Below are 19938 nucleotides of genomic sequence, written 5' to 3' on the forward strand. Positions count from 1 at the left end.
CCTTGTCTGCGAGACGTGAGTAAACAATTATCATTTCTTATGATAAGATGCTACTGCCAAACTGAGAGTAGTTGCTTAGTGTAGACTCCGTGAGTAACATTCTACGACTGTGAGTGTGGCAGAGAGCACTGATGTGTTGCAAGTAGCACCTTGTACATAGTATCGTTTTAACTGCGGTTGCAACCCACCACGTTGTCCTGAACCATATCCTAACTCCAGCTACTAGCAATCAGATAAAAGAATGTGTTAATAGTAAGAAAAACTATTCTACATCATATTTTCAATAATCTGCTAACTATTAAGTTTTAATTTTGTTACGTATAGGATGGTACGTTGGGAGAAAAAATCATATGCAAAAACGAATATGGCGAGAGAGTTGATTGCCCTACCAATGGTAATGTGAGTGAAAATGAAGATTTCAGTTTCCCAGGAAAAGTATGTGTGAAAATCTAACATTTTTTGATTTAAGCTTTAATTAACTTTAATTCTATAGCATCTACTGCTTCATTAATTTTAACTTTCAAAATAAGTTCGTAATTAGTTGAGTTCTTAAGAATTAATAATAAGTCCTGAGCTCTGGGACTAGGAATATCTCTGCCTGAATACATATGGTTGTCAAAATTTTTGATTCCTATTTTTGAAGTTCGCGCGCTGAATTAGTAATATAGATACAAAAATAAAAATGAAATGGCAAAAAGATTAAATATTAAAGAATTCTTAACATTATATTGTTATAAAATAACATAAAATTATCCAAAATAAAAACGAAGTTTTCATTTGTATGGTTTTCCACGTTTTTTTGTAAAAAAAAGAATGAAGTTGTCTTTAGGCACGTTACGTAGGAAGAAAGTTGTCGTGATCATAGTCAAATTTAGATCTTTTAAACACAGTTATATTATTTTACTAAGATAACTTTTTTTTAATAATTCAGAAATTAGGACTGCGTTCAAAACAACTAATTTGGTATTATTTAAATTAAATCAGTTTTATAATAAACTTTTAATTTGAAAAATTCATAAAACGTCAATAACCCCTTTTCCGGAAAAAGCGCCCCCTAGCCATATTATTCTCAAACTAGAATTGTCTTGTGGTGTTGTACAGAAGGTGAAGTTATTCCTAGGAATTCACAGAATTCAGTATATCTAGTTTCAGTAAGTGAAATCACCTAACACACAGTAAGTAAATAGCTATTACAATTATTTCAAAATTATTCTTTTAGTTAAAAACAGAGATTTACTGTAAATTTTATCGGTACCGTTATAAAGCCGGGGACTATTGACGTCATACACGTGATTATTAAATTTCTAAATAATTCTTGAATAAATTACCATTCATCGCCTTATTTCATTTAACATTATAAAATTATTAATGGGGAGGTTTTATTAAGGCTTCGTATTTCTTCAAAGAACCGATGGCAACCACTACATATCTATAGAAAATCTTGCTGACCAATGTAAAATCTTTTGGCGATAGGTCAAGTTTACGGTCACGGCTTTAGAACGGATCTTAATTTAATATACGTGATTATGAGATTTAGTTTTAATTACAATGATTTAGTGTGATGGGTCCCGTTATACCTGCATGTTATGTAATACCGTTATTGAGTGACATAAATTTGCCAAGTCGACCCTGACACAACTGGCTCAGTTTGCGAATTTATGATAAGGTTTTTAAAAATTCAAACATTTTATTTCATAAGCAGTCAAATAATATATCCATTTATTTCGAACTTTCGATAAAAAACAGTATTTAACCTTTTCTCACTCTATCCAATGTTGTAACGAAATTGTCTAATTAGGTTGAAAAAAAATGGCAAAGACTCGTTAACTGATGTATATTAAACTGTATGAGATATTAAACTTTTTTGATATTCACAGGAAATGGCACCCCCATACTATGCAGATCTGGGCAAGAAGGCCAATGATGTCTTCAGCAAAGGTTACCACTTTGGTGTGTTCAAACTTGACCTGAAGACAAAGAGTGAATCCGGAGTTGAATTCAGCAGTGGCATCACCTCCAACCAGGAGAGTGGCAAGGTATGCACTTATTTTTGTTTAAATTTAGTTTATTAACTTAATTTTTCATTATTAATGTTCTTTTGTTAACATAAAGATACCGTCACAATTAATGTTTTCTACAAATCAAATAATTAAAATTTAAGATGATAGTCATTTAAGACTAAAAATGTTAGCATGTTCTCTGAATTACATTGTATTATGTTTTATATAAAGTCTTATCCTATAATAGCATTGAACATTATTACAGGTGTTTGGTAGCCTTTCATCCAAATATGCAGTGAAGGACTATGGTCTAACATTCACAGAAAAATGGAACACAGACAACACCCTTGCCACCGATATCACCATCCAAGACAAAATTGCCGCCGGCCTCAAAGTCACCCTTGAGGGTACTTTCGCACCACAGACTGGGTAAAATATCTAATAAAGAAATATGTAAAAGTACAGTTTAGTTGTAGAGTTTTTTAATAAGTACTTAAGTCCCTTATCTCATATTAAACACATGCTTAGAGACTGATAATAAGTATGACATATGCAAAGAACCTAACATGTGAAACTTCCACAGGAGCAAGACAGGTAAATTGAAGACATCCTTTGCTAATGAGACTGTAGCAGTTAACACCAACCTTGACCTGGACATGGCCGGACCGATTGTGGACGTAGCAGCCGTCCTCAAATACCAAGGCTGGCTGGCTGGTGCCAACACCCAGTTTGACACGCAGAAGGGCAAGTTCAGCAAGAACAACTTTGCCTTTGGATACCAGACTAATGACTTTGCCCTGCACACCAATGTGTAAGTAATTTTTTTTAACCAACAGTCCTCAAGAAGCTTAAATGGCTAAACTCAATCAATATCAAACTATTTTTGCTTATGTGATAATTTTTTTTTAATCCATTTGCTTAAAATTTAATTAAGGACTTAATTGCAAGGTTGCAAAAGTCAATAAAAAAAATAATAAATAAAAATAAAAATCTGATTCATTATTTAGTGAATGATCAAATTATTATTCATATATTCTATTATAAGAAAAAATTCTCCATTTGTTTTGACTAGTATAAAGTAACACTAGTCAAAACAAACTCAGAACAATAAGCAATAAAATTTATTTTTAACACGTTAACTGCCACGTCAGGCACCAGTGCTTGACAGATATGGTATCTGTTAGGGCCATGTCAGTCACGAGTGCCTGACGCAAACGCATATAATTCAAAAATTCAAATGAACCCAGGGAGCTGTCAAGCACCTTTCGGGGCTTTTTCCCTATTGAAATTGACTGACAAGGCCCCCAACAAACTATATTCATCTTGGCCTAACATTTTTACGTGTAGAACTGGTTTTTATGTACATAAACTTTTTAAGGAAAATAAATACAAATAATTGATGTCAATATAAAACCAAAAACAAAAAAAAAGAAAATGTCATCATCAAAATAATGCTATGGCAGTTAACGTGTTAAACAGCAATCAGTTGCAGGTGAAAGATAATCTAAATGTTAAAACATCAAAGTAGGTCATTCAAAACAATGTCATATTTATGCCTTATGTAACACTAGCGGTTGTGCACTTCTGCTGGAAGTGGAACTAATTTAAACTGAAATCTTGACATTCAAAGTTGATATTCATTGTAGCTAGCAGAAGTTAGCATTTACTTTGACTTTTATTAATGATTCTTTGGCTAGGTAAATATATAATTAACAAGTATGAATGAATTTATGATACAAATTTTTACATGAACAATAATTTTTCAGATAATTCAAAACAAAACAAATTTAATCTTTATAATTTATAACATTAAATAAAAGATGATTCCAGTAAATAATATATTATAATTCATTGCCAGTTTTTATGTTGTGTGAATATAAATTATTACAACATAAAACCTTGGAAAAGTTAGCAAAACCTTGCGAAGTTACATTCAAATTTTATATAAATAATTATACTGTTGTTAACAAAGTTTTTGATTCAAAAATCTCAAATAAATTGAGTATATGTACAATTTTATAATATTTTTAGTATGACTTCCTATCTATTATTTTACAACAGTAATAATTTGAGATGATTATAAAACATAACCTTGTAGATAACTGACTAATAAGTAATAGGTAATATCTTTAAATTGTTATAAATGCTTCGTCCATTGTCCATTCCATGTTTCAATAACATTCAATATTAGTATATTTGCCAGCTAATGGTCACACATACAATCCAAGTCCTACCTACTAATGGTCAATAATAGATGAAGTAGAAATGGATTTGACCCATTACAACCCTATCTGCATTTAGCGAGTAGATGCTTGTATCAGATCTAGGGTTTAAATGAAGTGGGAAGGTCTATAATTTGAACTTTTCATCACCAGGGACAATGGCAAGAACTTTGGTGGTTCCATCTACCAAAAGGTGTCGGACAAGATTGATTGTGGTGTGAGCATGCGGTGGACCGCCGGCTCGGCAGACACGCTGTTCGGCGTGGGTGCCAAGTTTGCGCTTGACGCGGATGCCTCGCTGCACGCTAAGGTCAACAACAAGTCCCTCATTGGACTCGGATACCAGCAGAAACTACGCCCCGGTATGTACACAATGTTATTACAACTTGTCATTAGCTAAATATTTATTTAAAAACTATCTGTAAAAATAGTAAGCCTATGTGTTCTTCCAAACTATGTTATACATCTACGCCAAATTTCAGGGAGGTCTATTTAGATGTTCTGGAGATACCTTTTAACAAACATCCATCCATATATCCAAACATTTGCTATAATTATAGTAAGTTTGTATTTCGTAGTTATGGTCACCAAGGTCCTACTATTTAAAATATTAGCTTTTAATTGTTTTCCTAAGTTGTAAAAAAATGGCTAATTATTTAAAAACATTACCAGAGCCTTATATACAACGAATTTTGTATCTACAGCTTTCTTTTAATGGAATCAGTGCTAGACAATCTCTAGGATCTATTTTAGGCCTATTATTATCACATGATCTTATGCTGTTCTCTAGTATCATGGATCTTATCATTTATGTGTTATCTACAACTGTCGGATATCATAAGACTTATATGTTATGTAAGGCCTACAGGAAATGTTCCTATTGCTGATTTTTATCTCCAAGAAATTTAATAGATAGGCACAATATTATTAGTTATAAAAAGGAAAAAATTGTATAAGTATGCATGTTTAATTTCTGATCTGAAGAATTTTTGGATACAATCTTGTTTAATTATTATGTTGATACACAAATAGAATAAAACATATAATACTAAGGACAGTGTATTATAAAAATGTTATTTTAGGTGATTGATATATTTTGGAGTTAGGTGATTCAATGCTGTATAATATGTAAAGCCTAGCCCTAATTTGGGGTAGGCTCCAAGCCCCTCAGTAGGGATGTATAGTGAGCTGACGATGTAAAGAGATAATATTTATTCATACTTCAAAAAGTTAAGTGCTAAATAAATGAGGTATTAAATAAAGGTTTAGAATTTAATTTATAACTGTACCATTAATTGAATTTTGTTGAATTTCAGGCGTTACACTGACGTTGTCCGCCGCCATCGACGGACAGAACTTCAACGCCGGCGGCCACAAGGTCGGCGTCGCGTTCGAGCTGGAGCCCTAGGAAGTCCCCGCGCCCCGTGGCATCTTAGTCCTGTAGATAATCACAATGCCACACACACTACTATATCTAATGGAAACAAGGAAGCATGTTTAACCAAATCAATGCGAGCATCTCAGTGTCCTTATAATAGTCAACTCAGCGTATAACGCAGCAATATGATTGTGCAAAATGCCTAAATCTTAATTGCCGTTGTAAAAATGGCGACCCCAAGCTTCCTATAGTTGATTCATTTACTAGTAGCGTTGCTAAAGCATCCTATGTCGCCGTATAATTTGATAGACTTCAAATAATTCGTTACTGTCAGTATATTTGCCTTGTAAATAAGCACCTATGGTGTGTTTCTTATTGATTGATTGAGAATAAAAATGAATAGTTCTTGAATCAGTAGTTGTTTGTTTTATTTTGTTTTACCCTGGCTTCTTCTTCTTCCTTGATATAATAGTGAAAGCTGAGTAAATAATTGAAAATGCGTAAGTATATAATAGTAGTAGTGTATGTAAAACTTATCTATGTTTATTTGTAACTTAGCTAGAAATCTATATCTATTCTAATAATATAAAGATTAAATATTTGATCGTTTCTATTGAAGTAGGCTCTGGAAATGAACCAATTTGAAAAAAACTGTTTTCAATAAAAAAATGTATATTATTAGTAAGAGACTAAATCTAGTGCCAATGCTGGAATTGAACATATTAAAATTTCTTGTTTTATAATGTAATATTGCTTATAGAAAGACAGTTGTGGGTAGAGCGGCAATGACGAAAAAAATCATCTTGTTCTGCAGTATTTTAAAACCCCGCAATGAATGAAAAAAAGGTATGCAGAAGCCTTTATTATACGTATTAAAATTACACGATAATTAATAATATGATAAACAATCTACTGTATCATTTCCTCTTCCATGACCTTGGCCATCCACTCGGGCTCTGCTGCAGCGATCTTCTCTATCAGACTGTTTACTTGGTAACACAGGCTTTGGATCTGCTTGTCCCACTGCGGTAGAATTTCACGTGCTAAAACCACAATGAAAATAAGATTTAATGGTTATACCTGAAACATCTAAAGTGTGTTGTGTGAAAATATAAATATTGATTATCCTAAAAAATAGCTATTCAAATTAACGCTTACTCACTGCGTCAACATTTTATGCTCATAAATTGAGATGAGGTAGGTTGTAGGTGGTAGGCTGACGCAAGTGAGGTATTCATTTCCTAAGGGGCACTTCAATTAAAGCTGGGCAGATATGTTAGTACTTACTCTCAAAGTGCACAACAGAGCTGATCTGATCAATATAACCGTTCATCCTGCCCTCACTGATCATATGACTGGCGATGCGCTCCGCCTTGCCTGGCGGCGTCTCCAGCAGCGCTCCCAGCTCCTCGAACGTTATATTGTTGTACAACTTGCTGGCTGACAGCAGGTTGTGCTCAAACACTGCTCGGTCTAATATTGTAGACCCATCTGATGTCGTCGCCTGCACGATATAAAAAGCTATTAACCCTATAATTACTGTTTCATTATCCTTATTGAACTCTAGGGAGAAGTACTAATAAAATGATGGCTTATTTATTAAAATTAGACAATGTTTTTAGGCAGTTTTTTGGCTATGGTACTTACCTTTTGATGACTTTGCATCAATGCTTCAAACTCATGCAACTCTGAGCGGCGAATTATGCGGTCGAGATACATTTTCTCTAAAATGGAGTATGCAGGTAGTTGCTGGCAACGCTCATCTTTGAACAATGTTGCCAACATCCTCGACCTTTGTTGGCCTGTTAAAATAAATTTCTATTCATAACTAAACTGCATAAGAATTTTCTGTTAATTCAAAAATTAATTTTTAATAATTAAATTAACTGAAAAGATTAGAAGAAATTGTTATTTTACCTGCAGATGCAAGTACAGTGCATATAAGAGCATTCCTCAAGCAAGTCATTCTCTCATCCTCATGTATGATATTGCGGTACGACAGTTCATTATACCTTTGTGCAGCTTCTATAAATTTTCTGCAAAACATAATTTTTTTACTAGAGCAAATTTTTGTTGTTTTTTTTTCAGCTGTTTCTAAGATGAAATATAGGGAAGGGTATCAATGGATTAAATATATTCTTTTTTTATATGTGCCCTCCGTTCATTAAAAGTTGGCAATATTTGTCAAACATCCATACGGTAACTTAACATCAGATGTATTTGCTTGTTTTTGACATTATTAAGCTCCGTCCGTTGCTCAAGACTCAGTCCGCACGAAATTAAAAAAAATTAACTAGTAGCCTATTTGTTTTTCCAGGCTATGTTCTACATCTATGTGAAATTTTAGCGAGATCCATATAGATGTTCTGGAGATACCTTGTAACAAACATCCATCCATCCATCCATATAAACTTTCACATTCTATATCTATATATCTATATATATAAAAGAAAGTCGTGTTAGTTACGCTATTTATAACTCAAGAACGGCTGAATCGATTTGACTGAAAATAGGTGGGCAGGTAGCTTAGAACCAGGAAACGGACATAGGATAATTTTTACCCCGTTTTCTATTTTTTATTCCGCGCGGACGGAGTCGCGGGTAACATCTAGTTTATAATATTAGTAAGATCTATAATATAAATATACCTTCTGTAATCCAATACTCTAGCATAGCACACTTTATAATATATCTGTAGTTGTTCATTAGTTGTCTCAGCTTGTAAAAGTGAAGCTCGGTTCACAAATGCTTCAGCTTGTACAGGATCATCCACCTCCAGGTACAGCCTGGCTATCTTTAGGTATGTCTCCAATTTGTAGTCAACTGAGTATTGCCTGTAAATTAATATTATTACATAATTACCATCAATTGACTTCTTCACTATTGTGAAAACTGAAAATCTATCCTGACTGATAAATAAATTTTTATATTTACTTATCAAAAATGCAATGTACATTGTCAATTCATAATGTTTGGTTAAAATTATACAACAGTAAAAAAAATAAAAATATCAACACAACAGAACATTAACTGTACATACTTTTGTCCAGTTTCAAGAGGAATTCCAACAAGAACATTTGCTGCTTCCTTCCAGTTCTGATGTCTCTCATAAATATCAGCTAAATGTTGTCTTATACTTGCCACCTTGAATCAAATATACTACATATCAAGATAAGTCACGAGATATTACTTAAGGCAGCACAGCACTGTATAGTAATGTAATGGCTCATAAATAATGATATCAATCACTGATGAACAAATTGAACTAAAATAGTACATCTCTGCACAAAAGATGTATGAACCAACCTGTTCTTCAAATGATATGACCCTTGGCTGTATGACATCCAGAGCAAAATGTGACACCTCCTGAGACACCTCGTCAGGCAGCAGCGCCAAGTGAGTGCTCACATCGGTCAGCAGCTGCCGAGATATCACGAGGCTCACATTCTCATTTACAACTGTAAAAAATGTGTTATGCATTTTATTATCCCGCTTCTTTTTAATAATGTTATCAATTACACTCAGTAAATAAAAAAAGTCTTAAAAAACACTACCCCAACAGCGAGAAATTAACACTTACTTGCTTCAACGAAAGCTTTTAATGATTCAGCTAGTTCAGCGGGATTTACAAGAATTTCCAGCAATACATTACGATACCTAGAAAAAAGTAATAATAAGTAGAATTAAAATTTATATTTCTTCAATAAAGATATACTTATGTTTAAATACTTACTTTTCAGCCTGATCTTTGTGCAAACCGCCTGAATTTCTAAGTTCAGTTAAATACTGACGAACTCCTTGTAACGTTAAGGGCATGTTGTAGTGTTAGGAATCACTACAATTTTTTGTATAATAGTGAAAAATTTAATGCAAGTACTTGTTATTTTATTTTCTTCAAAAATCGCGTAGAAAAGGAAAACAACAACGACATTGACAGTTGACAGACATCTTTGAATCTCATCATTTTTTTTCCGCCCATGGCGCAGGCTATAGTCTTTCGACCATACTGTTGATTCTTATCAGTTCACATTTCACTTCACAAGCAAAAGACCAAAAAATATTTTGTCATCTCTTTCTATAGCCTTGAAAAAAAAAAAGAGAAATCAATATGCTTAAATTCGTGTTTTACAGCAGCGGCATTACATTAATTAATTTTCATTTTATTTAATAATGCTCTCAGATTTAAAAAAATTATCAAATGATTTAATATTATAATATAATAAAAAGAATAAAATTTAGTTTTTTTTTTGAAGTTTCATTAAAAATGAACGCATCTAGCTTTCTATTCGTTGTTTACGTTTTGCATATTCTATGTTGTTGTAATTATGATTTCGCAATGTTGGTCAAGTTTGACAGCTTTACAAAATTGAAAGAAGCGCCATCAGGATTTTCCACAAAAATAATATATTTATTAAGGAAGGATTTCATTTTACAGTTGTAAAATACAGTGCAACTACTAACATATTATTCGATGTTAATTGTTGAATAATGATAATGCTAAATTGACTTCAAAATTTACTAAACAATAATAGTTTGTGATTGACAATTTGTGCTCAACCGTGGCTATTTGTATGAGGGACGGTGAATTTTGACAACTTAAAATGGCGGCCTCTTTTGAACTTAAATATCTTTTTGATTTTTCGCGCTTTTTGGCGGTCAATGTGGAGATTGCACAGTAGTAAATTTATAAGAAAACTTGATTTGTTAGTTTTCCAAGATGGATCACAATTTGGGTGACGATTTGAATTTGGATGGGTCTATGGGAGTGAGTACAAATATTTTTAGCCACTTTATATTTTTTGATATCAACCTAAATGTATTTATTTATTGTTGATACATTTTGTAATTTTATGCACTACTTTATTATGTATGGAACATATCTCGTTAAATTATTTTTGGTTTTGTTATTTCTTGTATTTAATTTTTGTACTGCATTTTAGGTGGACTTTGGGCATTCTGAAGATACAGTCGTAAGTCAGGCAGATATAACTCTAGAAGACAGTGGCCATGAGGCAGGAATTGCAATGGATTTTGAAAACATTGAAGAACAACCCATGCTAATGGATACAGGAAGTGAAGAAATCATAGGTAGTCTCATAGTTTTCTATCATAATATCAGAGATCTAAGTTGAAAAAATTGTGTTTCAAATTAAAAATGGTATTAAATTTTTTTTTAAATCATACATGATCTTTTTTTTAGATTTCATGGGAGAACAGTTTACTCTACAGGAGTACGCAGAGCAAGAAGATCACAGTAATATTATGACAACTAGTGTTAGCTCAAATGTATGTAGAATTCATACATTTATTTGATTTTTATATGTTTAATACAACAATCTAAGAAATAATATCTATTTTGTTTATAGGAGCATACTATAATAACTTCTCAAGCAGATAACATTATTCAGATTGAACCTTTACCACAAAAGATAACAAAACAAGAACAAGCACTATCAAAAGTGGCCACACATAAGGTTGTTACTATTTCCAATTATTATTATTTTTTTCTTCTAAATTTTGGATAAATTATATATGGCTGCATTGTTATATCACAATGTAACAAACTACATCTTTTTTTTTCTAAGAAAGGTTTGAAACATATTGTTTCATGGATGTAAAAATGTGATACAAAATTTATTTTTCAGCATTTACATGCTTTAATAATTATTTAATTTACAGAGCGAAATATCACCGCCACGAACAAAAAAGAATGAAAAGGAAGTGCACACATCAGCACCTCGTCAAGTAGCCATAGCACCCAAGCCTGGCCCGCTTGCCAAACCATTCACTCCGGCCAAACAGTATGCAATAGCTCCTAAGCCATTAACAGTGCTCACCAGCAAAAGTAGTACCTTAAATAATAGTTTTCTGAAGAAAGTTACATTGGCTGGTGTTATGCAAGGAAGTAATAAAGGGAACACTGTATTAAGTATGTATGCCTGTTTTATTATATTTTACTTACTTCAGAGTATGCTCGAGCTATAAATAGTATTAAATATGATATTTATATGTAGTATTAAAAATAATATTTTCAAAAATCATCATCATCATCTCCCGTGCCTTATCTCACTCACGTGGGGTCAGCACACAAGGTTTTATAAACTTCACAGTTTTGGCTTATTTTTTTACGGCCAGCCACCTGCCTTTCGTCAAACCCTACTCGGGACATAAAAAAATACAATTTTTTTCTTATGTCCCAAGTAGTGTTTTTCTTTTTTTTTCCATATTTTCAAAAATGTAAATAGAATTGATACAGTTGTGAAGATTTATGTGAATTTGTAAAGAAATATGAGCAATTATCAATTAATAATTGTAATAAGTAAACAAACAAGCCACAATATTAATCTTAATTGATTAAACGTTAATGAAAAATTCAAATTGTTTGTAATAAAAGTTTCCATCCTAAAGATATTATTCATTTCTTCTTGAATTTAAGATTGTTTAATTTAAAAATTTCTTGCTTTTAAGAATAAATAATACTTGTATTTCAGCTCAAATAGGCAAACAGCTTGTCATGATGCCAGCAACGGGTGCACAGAAGTTGAAACTGGTGACGGGAGGCACTTCTGTGCCCACGGTACAATATCTACGTACAACTAGTGGAGATCAAGTATGTATAAATTTTCTATATGGCTTCTTAGCCAGAGTACGTTTTTTTTGAATCACGTAAAATATATTAATATATGAAATGTATTAAACTTTCAGGCGCAACTGATTCAAGCAAAGACTGTTTCAACCCAGAATAAACCTGTGATCACTAAACTAATATTACCTGGTATGTTATTTTAAATATATAAATATTACACTAAATAAAGATTGATAATTTAAAGGGAAGAAATTTGTATTTTTGTATGTAAAATAAACTTGAATACTATTAGAATAGCTTACCAAAAGCATTAAGTAATATTTTTTTTTTTAAATTCCGCGCGGACGAAATCGTGGGCAAAAGCTATTTATTTATACAATGATACTGAATAAAAAATTAACACTTGGATCATCTCTAAAGATGGATATATTGTTGCTTGGAAATGATAGCTTTTGCTTCATTCTAACTGAAATGGTTGTCTGTTGATGTTCCGCCATTAAACGTTGGCACGAAAATGTCGCAATCAAATAGGAAAAAAATATCACATCTTATAGATATAGCTTGTCCATGTATAGAGGCCAAAGGTCTCCATTAGTGACCAGTTGATGACTGAGTGGGTCAGTAATATATTTAGGTCTAGTTTTCATTATGCCAGTACAGTAGCGCTCAAAATCTGCGCCAGCATACAACTGGCATAATGTCACTAACTGGTGTCCCAAAAACATTCCAGCGCTACTGTCCTACTGTACTACTACTACTACTGTACTGGCATAATGTAAACCAGACATTATTCCTATATTCCAGGACAACCAAACCTAGAAGTGAGTAGTAACTCACAGAGCCTGCTGACCAAAGTAGCGCCCGTCGCCTCCACTAAAGCTCCGACACAGATTGTTGCAGTGCAACAGAAAAATATGCCTTTTACCCTAGGAAATAAGGTATTGAATTATTTAACAGCATTTTTTTTCACATTAATATAGACCGTCAAAAATTCAAAATGTTGCTTCTAATAAGTAATGTAAATATAATGTGTCCATAAAATATGTAAATTTTGTTAACATACAAACAATCAAATTTTATATATCAATATATATCTTACTCAAACCTTTTAGGTACTATTAGCTACACCAACGAAATCGGGAGTGAAATTTACCAAGAAACAGCAACTGATAGCCTTCAAGTCACCGGAAAAGGCTGCTCAAGTAGCACAAGGTACGATTACAAATTCTTATTTTTATTTGTGTTTGTTTTTTATTTCTTTTTTTTAATTTATGCAGAAATTAAAAACAAACCTCTTGAATAATACTTATTTGGATTGTTTTCAGGTTCAACAACAAAGAAAGTACTTATAACATCGAATCCGACACAAAATGTCATACTGAAAACCACAGCACCTCCTAAAGCACAAGTAAGAGAAAGTCACACATTTTTAATATTTAAATTTACTTTACTAATTATTGTTACTGACAAAAAAACAAGAAATACTGTTCCCTAATGTTACCATGTTATTCTATACTTAGGTCATGAAAGATGGCAATGTTGTCTTGGACAATCAACGAACTCAATTGCATCAAATCAATGTTCCTGGTAAAGGTGTAAGTGTTAATTAATCTATTTTCGACTTGACAAAATTCATTTGATCTTTTTATGAAAAAAAATGTATTTTTATTGACGCTTGTAAAAACAAATTGTGAAACCGAAATTTTCTAAAAAAAAAAGTATATAGGCTCAAACATTCTATATATAAAATTATTATAAAGAAGAAAAATTCGATTGTCTGTTTGTTTGTTTGATTGAGGAGGCTTCTGAACCGATTTGAAAAATTATTTCACTGTTGGGTTTGAAAAATTATGACACTATCTCTGGGCGACTTAAATGTTTATTACTAGATTTTTTTAATTCAGCGTGGACGAAGTCGCGGGCTACTGCTAACTACAACTATGTAATATTTCTTACAGATACAGTACATCAGACTCATTACAAATTCTAATCCTGCACCCGTCAAGACCAAGCTGCAGACGCAAACAATCAATGTACCGGCAAAAGCATTCCTCTTGACTGATTCAAAGGGTGAGGTACAATGTTATAATAATATAATCACGCCCCTAATACAACGGGGTCGGCAGAAACAACGGGCGCGGTCTTAACACAACACTATTTCTTCACACATTTATATATCTATTAATAAATGTCTCATATTGCAATTAAATTCGGATTACAGCAAATTACATTTTTAAATATTTAACTAAGTTTTCCTTAATGATTTTGAAAAACTGTCAAGAAAATCCTTTTAGCATAGCCATTTTTTTTTCTCTATAGAATATTTAGTTATTTTAATAAAACTCATCGACGTATTGGTAATTTTTTTGTTACGAAATTTTTAGGTAATTTAATCCAAATGTCATCAGACAAAATGATGAACAATTGTCAGGCACAGCCTCTGCTCGTCGCCAGCGCAGCCTCCTCGGTCACCAAAGGTTGGTGCTGACATCCTATTAATTAAATATTTACCTTTTATGAGAATAGCATCTAAAAATAGTTTATAGTTTCCCGAATGAAATTAATTTTTCGTTGAATTTTTGTGTCAATAAGTTTACTATGCAGGTTTTATTGTATTTCTAGCTGGCCACTTTGTTGGCTATAACTTGCATTAAAAAAAGTAGATTTTTTGATTTGACGATTGTAAATTAAATTTATCGCCATCTGTGTTTATTTCTTGATATGAATCCGAAATGATTATTAATTCATTTGACATTCCAAAAGAATTTCATACTTTTGGAAATTAGAAAACTTTTGAACATTGACACTAAGAAAATTGAACAATTCTTTTCTCTATTTAAAAATTATAATTGAAATTTGAATGTTGAAAAGTCATTTGGAAACAATGTCATTGTGAGAATTGAATTTGTGAATTTATATAATTTTCAGTGAACACAAAACCCCAGCGCAAGTTGGTAAGGATAGGTCCTTTAATTAATAAAAAAGTTACAACTTTGGCCGAAAAACCTGTGCAATCTAGTGCGGTGAGTCAACTTATTGAATTTACTTAATAATAAAAACTTAAGCTACAATTATCCAATGTTTCAGTTGTGACTTTAAAAAATAAAAAACTTTCTAAAAAGTTTAGTAGTTATTTTAAAGTTGTTACAAATTAGAAATAACAATTTCTTTAAAGCCATTTTCTATCCAGGTTCTCATAACTAAAAAGTGAACGAGCTTTGAATTTAAAAAGATCAAAAATATTATTATTAATTATTTTTGGCCTCTTTTTAAATTAAATTCAAGGCTAGTTATTTTTTTTTTAAATTGAAACAATGTACAAGCCTATTAATCAAAACTATATTTTATCAGATGAGCAGATCGTCACAAAGTCTTCTAGCACCAATATCTCCGATACCAGAAGTTGCACAAAATACCGAGGATACTGAAGTGCAAGAGGAGATGGACTCCAAAGCCGCTCTGCATGCCATAGTGATGAGGAACGAGGAGTTGGAACAGGAGATGCAAGTCAACATCAAGTCAGAAATGCAAGTCAATCAATCCAACATGGAAAGTAATATAGAAGATATGGAAAGTAATGTACATGATGAATTGCATTCCGAAATGAACATGGATGCGGATGATTCTAATATTGCAGAAGTTGAAGTTGATTATAAACGGGATTTCGTTAATGTAAGCCATTTTTTACATAAAGTACTTATAATATAAATGAATTTAATATTAATACAGTTTGTATTTATCTAATACTAGCTTTTTCCCCCGACTGCGTCTGCGCGGAATTAAAAAAATAAATTAATAAGTAGCCTATGTATTCTTCCAGACTATGTTCTATATGTATGCCAAATTTCATCAAGATCTGTTTTGTCATTTTGGAGATACCTTCTAATAAACTTCCGTCTATCTAAACATTAGCATTTATAATATTAGTAAGAAGTAATATTAAGTGTCGTACTTATTAATCTATATATATAAAAGAAAGTCGTGTTAGTTACACTATTTGTAACTCAAGAACGGCTGAATCAATTTGACTGAAAATTGGTGGGCAGGTAGCTTAGAACCAGGAAACGGACATAGGATAATTTTTACCACGTTTTCTATTTTTTAATCCGCGCGGACGGGGTCGCGGGTAAAAGCTAGTTTTAAATTTATGTTACAGTATTCTGATTGTGATGAAGTGAATGATAAGAGCGATTGTCATGAGCTGAGCGGTCAGGAGGAGCATCCACTCATTGTCATTCCCTCAAACTTCATCAAGGAATCTGACAACAGGAGTACGAGTGATGTGCAATCTGGACATGTAAGTCGAATAATTATTAACTTGGGAACATATGAATTTTTAAGCTTTGGTTGCTGTTATTTAGGAATCGAACCCGATCACTAAAGTCTATACATGGACAGGCTACAAGTCGTGATATTTTGTGTAAAAATAGACAAATGATTTTTGCTATTTTGGCGCTTACGGTTGGAGTTGGCAGCGGTTCTAACTAATAAATACAGATAAAATGTAACGTTAAAAGTTTCTTTCAAGTACGAAGAAAAATTACTGTTCATATTTATTGAGGTCAAAACCAATACAATAAATTGAAATTGGCATTTAATTCGGCCAAGCGTAAAAAAGAGTTGTAAAAAAACCAATCAAGGGATGAGGGTAAGTTTTGTACAAGAGTTTGGACAGTGGAAACCAATAGTTAATGAGTGTTTTTGTTACAGGAGGACTCTCAGCAGATGAGCAGCATGATGAGCATGGACGCGGAGTCTATGAACGCGTACCAGTCGCCGAGGACGCCGCAAACTGCCTCAGAAAACGGTAAACATTATATTGATATTTATTTAATTAACGATCCGATGTTGTTAATTTTTATTATTTGATTAAATAACTAAAACAATGTTTAAAAGTAATTCGTACTAAAAAGCTTATTATTTATTTATTAACTTTGTCTATAGTCGTTTTTTAAAAGAGCGTCGGTGGCTTAGGGGTTAAGCATTTGACTTGCAATCTTGAGGTCCTGAGTTCGAATCCCGCTATGTACCAATGTGTTTTCGAGTTTCGATTTACATATGTACATTTATCCGACGTTCTAACGGTGAAGGAAAACATCGTGATGCAACCTGCACATGTCTGAGAAGAAATTTAATAATATGTGTGAATTCACCCCGCATTGGGCCAGCGTGGTTGACTATGACCTAGTCACCCCTAAGTTAGGGTAGGTTCCGAGCCCCTCCGGGGGATGTATAGTGAGCTGATGATGATGATGATGATAGTCGTTTTCTTAGTTTAATTTACAAATTGTCGCACAAAATATAATATTTATAATCTGTGTTATGTTTCAGAGTTCATGTCGACTGAGCTCGGGCTGCGCCTGCGCAAGGCTTGCAATTGCACCAAGTCGCAGTGCCTCAAGTTGTATTGCGAGTGCTTTGCCAACGGCGAGTTCTGTAATCGCTGCAACTGTAACAACTGCCACAATAACCTTGAGAATGAGGAGAGGCGGCAGAAGGCTATTAGAGGTTGTCTTGATAGGAATCCTAATGCTTTCAGGTGAGATTTTTGTGGGTTGAGTAGGCGCGGTAGGAGAAATATTAGTTGACTTTTACCAGCTTTTTAATGGCACAGGTATGTTCAATTATTAGAAAAAAATAAGTAAAAGTGTTTTTTTTTTTTCAGACCAAAAATTGGTAAAGCAAAAGTTGGTGGTCCGGAAATGATTCGGAGGCACAATAAAGGCTGTAATTGTAAACGAAGTGGATGTCTCAAAAACTATTGTGAATGTTATGAGGTAATTTTTTCAATATCTATCAAGTATAGTTTGAAGAAAGTTTTGATAATTAGTTTATTTAATTTAATATTTTTTTATTCTATTATTTAAAGGCGAAAATAGCGTGCACGTCGATATGCAAATGCGTTGGGTGTCGCAACGTGGAGGAGACACTGGAGCGCACGCGGCGGCGCACCCCCGCCATACCCAGTGCAGTGCAGGCGCTCTTCCGCCCGCCGCCGCTACTGCCGCTCAAGTCAGTCCAAACCCTTACCATTTATTACTCAACATAAAACCTCTTTTGATGTGAATTTATGTCGCCTTTAGCTCAAGTGACTACTCACCTTTATTTACAATCGGAGTTTATTTCCTACCCACGTTGGTAAAAAGTCGTTGGACGCTAAAAAATTAAATTTGATCTTGCTCTCATTGTGACATTTTGTTATATGTTATTCAATCCTAAATCAGAAGCTAATTTAACTGTACCTGTGTTTCCAATGAGCGGTGACCTTTATAATCTTCATCGTCATTTTTTTAGACACATTTTTAAGTAATGTATTGTGTTTATATTTGCTAGGCAGCCGTGCAGCTTCATAACTACTGAGGTGGTGGAGGCGGTGTGCCAGTGCCTGCTGGCGGCGGGTGGGGAGAGCGGCGCGGGGGGCGGTGCGGCGGGCGCGGGGGGTGGTGCGGGGGGCGCGGACGCGGTGCGTGACGTCATCGACGAGTTCGCGCGCTGCCTTCAGGACATCATCAGCGCCGCGCACCACACCTCGCCTCTCATCATGCTAGACGAGGTAACATGTCTTGTAACTGGAATTTATCTTATACTAGCTTTTACCCGCAACTTCGTCCGTGCGGAAAAAAAAATGCACACAACATAAAAAGTTCCTATGTCCGTCTCCTAGTTCTAAGCTACCTGTCCACCAATTTTCAGTCAAATCGATTCAGCCGTTCTTGAGTTATAAATAGTGTAACTAACACGACTTTCTTTTATATATATAGATTTTTTTGTGTCATTTTCCATAATTCGTTCCTATTTGAATGTCTATAAAGACAACAATTGTGTTATATACATACTTATAGATGGGCAAATTTAATAGGCCACATTTGACATCTATCAATTTTAGCTTCTTAAAAACATCGATTAAAGCAAATTAATCGATTCTCTCTTCAAAAATATGTTAATAGAATTCAGTTGTTATGAATCCATGTTCTTTGTTCAATTTTTTTTTAACATCATTATTGTTTAAAAAGAAAAAGTTAACTGATGCAACAAAGTAAAGAAGTGTAAGAATTAGCGCAGTTGTAACTTCCAAAAAAATAAAAATTTTATACCCTCCGTTACAAGGTTACGTTGTTGGATTTTGATGAAGTGTCAAATGTGACTTATTAAAATGGCTCACCAATTAGATTAATTTTCATACAATTTTATGTTGATTTAATTTGTTTCAGGATCCTGCATGATAATCGTGACTTGTAAAAGGATTTAAATGAAATTTTTAAATGTACAGAAAATGTGATAGTTAATATATGAAATCAATTTAAAGAAAAATATATTCATATATAAATAGGGGTACAATCGTGCAATTATGTTGTAGAAATAAAAAAAATCAACATTATATAAGCATAATGACAATATTTTATTGATAAATCAATAATAATATATAGCATGTAGATTGATAAGAAAAGACTGGTTGGATGAATAGTTGACATGAAAATTGTAAATCAAAAACAATCTTTTAATGGAATTGAGTTTTTGATATGTACATATGTTAGTGAATGTATCAGATTTTATATTTGTTTGGTTTGTTTCATTTGATGAGAGAAGATATATAGTTGTACATATATATTGAATATATTACTAGTCATAAGTATGAGCGGCGGAGTTGTACAGTGTAATGTAATAAATATAGGTGTTTATTTCCTTTAAATTTGTTTTATTTCATTCCTTATACCACCCTAAAAGATGCAACACGGAGAAATGACGGTGCCG

At 33.1% G+C, this 19938-nt stretch overlaps 3 protein-coding genes across 3 annotated transcripts; 2 read left to right on the top strand and 1 right to left on the bottom strand.

Annotated features, from left to right (window-relative positions):
• Positions 1–1066: 1066 nt before the first annotated feature.
• Positions 1067–6017, top strand: LOC106721007 (voltage-dependent anion-selective channel). Its single transcript, XM_014515819.2, has 6 exons — positions 1067–1175; positions 1878–2036; positions 2266–2429; positions 2584–2811; positions 4376–4584; positions 5539–6017. The coding sequence occupies exons 2-6, from the start codon at positions 1881–1883 to the stop codon at positions 5628–5630; spliced, it is 849 nt and encodes a 282-aa protein (XP_014371305.1). The 5' UTR covers positions 1067–1175; positions 1878–1880; the 3' UTR covers positions 5631–6017.
• Positions 6018–6453: 436 nt separating this feature from the next.
• On the bottom strand, positions 6454–9571 carry LOC106720954 (COP9 signalosome complex subunit 4). The gene is made up of 9 exons (XM_014515760.2): positions 9334–9571; positions 9181–9257; positions 8907–9058; positions 8641–8744; positions 8249–8434; positions 7518–7636; positions 7248–7402; positions 6888–7104; positions 6454–6643 (listed from the first exon to the last, which is right to left on the bottom strand). The coding sequence occupies exons 1-9, from the start codon at positions 9414–9416 to the stop codon at positions 6510–6512; spliced, it is 1227 nt and encodes a 408-aa protein (XP_014371246.1). The 5' UTR covers positions 9417–9571; the 3' UTR covers positions 6454–6509.
• Positions 9572–9981: 410 nt separating this feature from the next.
• On the top strand, positions 9982–19457 carry LOC106720906 (protein lin-54 homolog). Its single transcript, XM_045681214.1, has 22 exons — positions 9982–10365; positions 10541–10688; positions 10801–10886; positions 10967–11074; positions 11280–11529; positions 12092–12210; positions 12306–12375; positions 12991–13124; positions 13299–13398; positions 13512–13594; positions 13707–13781; positions 14145–14256; positions 14571–14663; positions 15115–15209; positions 15538–15858; positions 16343–16483; positions 16897–16993; positions 17518–17725; positions 17852–17963; positions 18056–18198; positions 18520–18739; positions 19398–19457. Exons 1-22 carry the CDS (start codon positions 10318–10320, stop codon positions 19407–19409), a joined length of 2775 nt encoding a protein of 924 aa, XP_045537170.1. The 5' UTR covers positions 9982–10317; the 3' UTR covers positions 19410–19457.
• The last annotated feature ends 481 nt before the right edge of the window (positions 19458–19938 follow it).

This window comes from Papilio machaon, chromosome 15 (assembly GCF_912999745.1).
Source record: "Papilio machaon chromosome 15, ilPapMach1.1, whole genome shotgun sequence".
NCBI classification, from domain to species: domain Eukaryota; kingdom Metazoa; phylum Arthropoda; class Insecta; order Lepidoptera; family Papilionidae; genus Papilio; species Papilio machaon.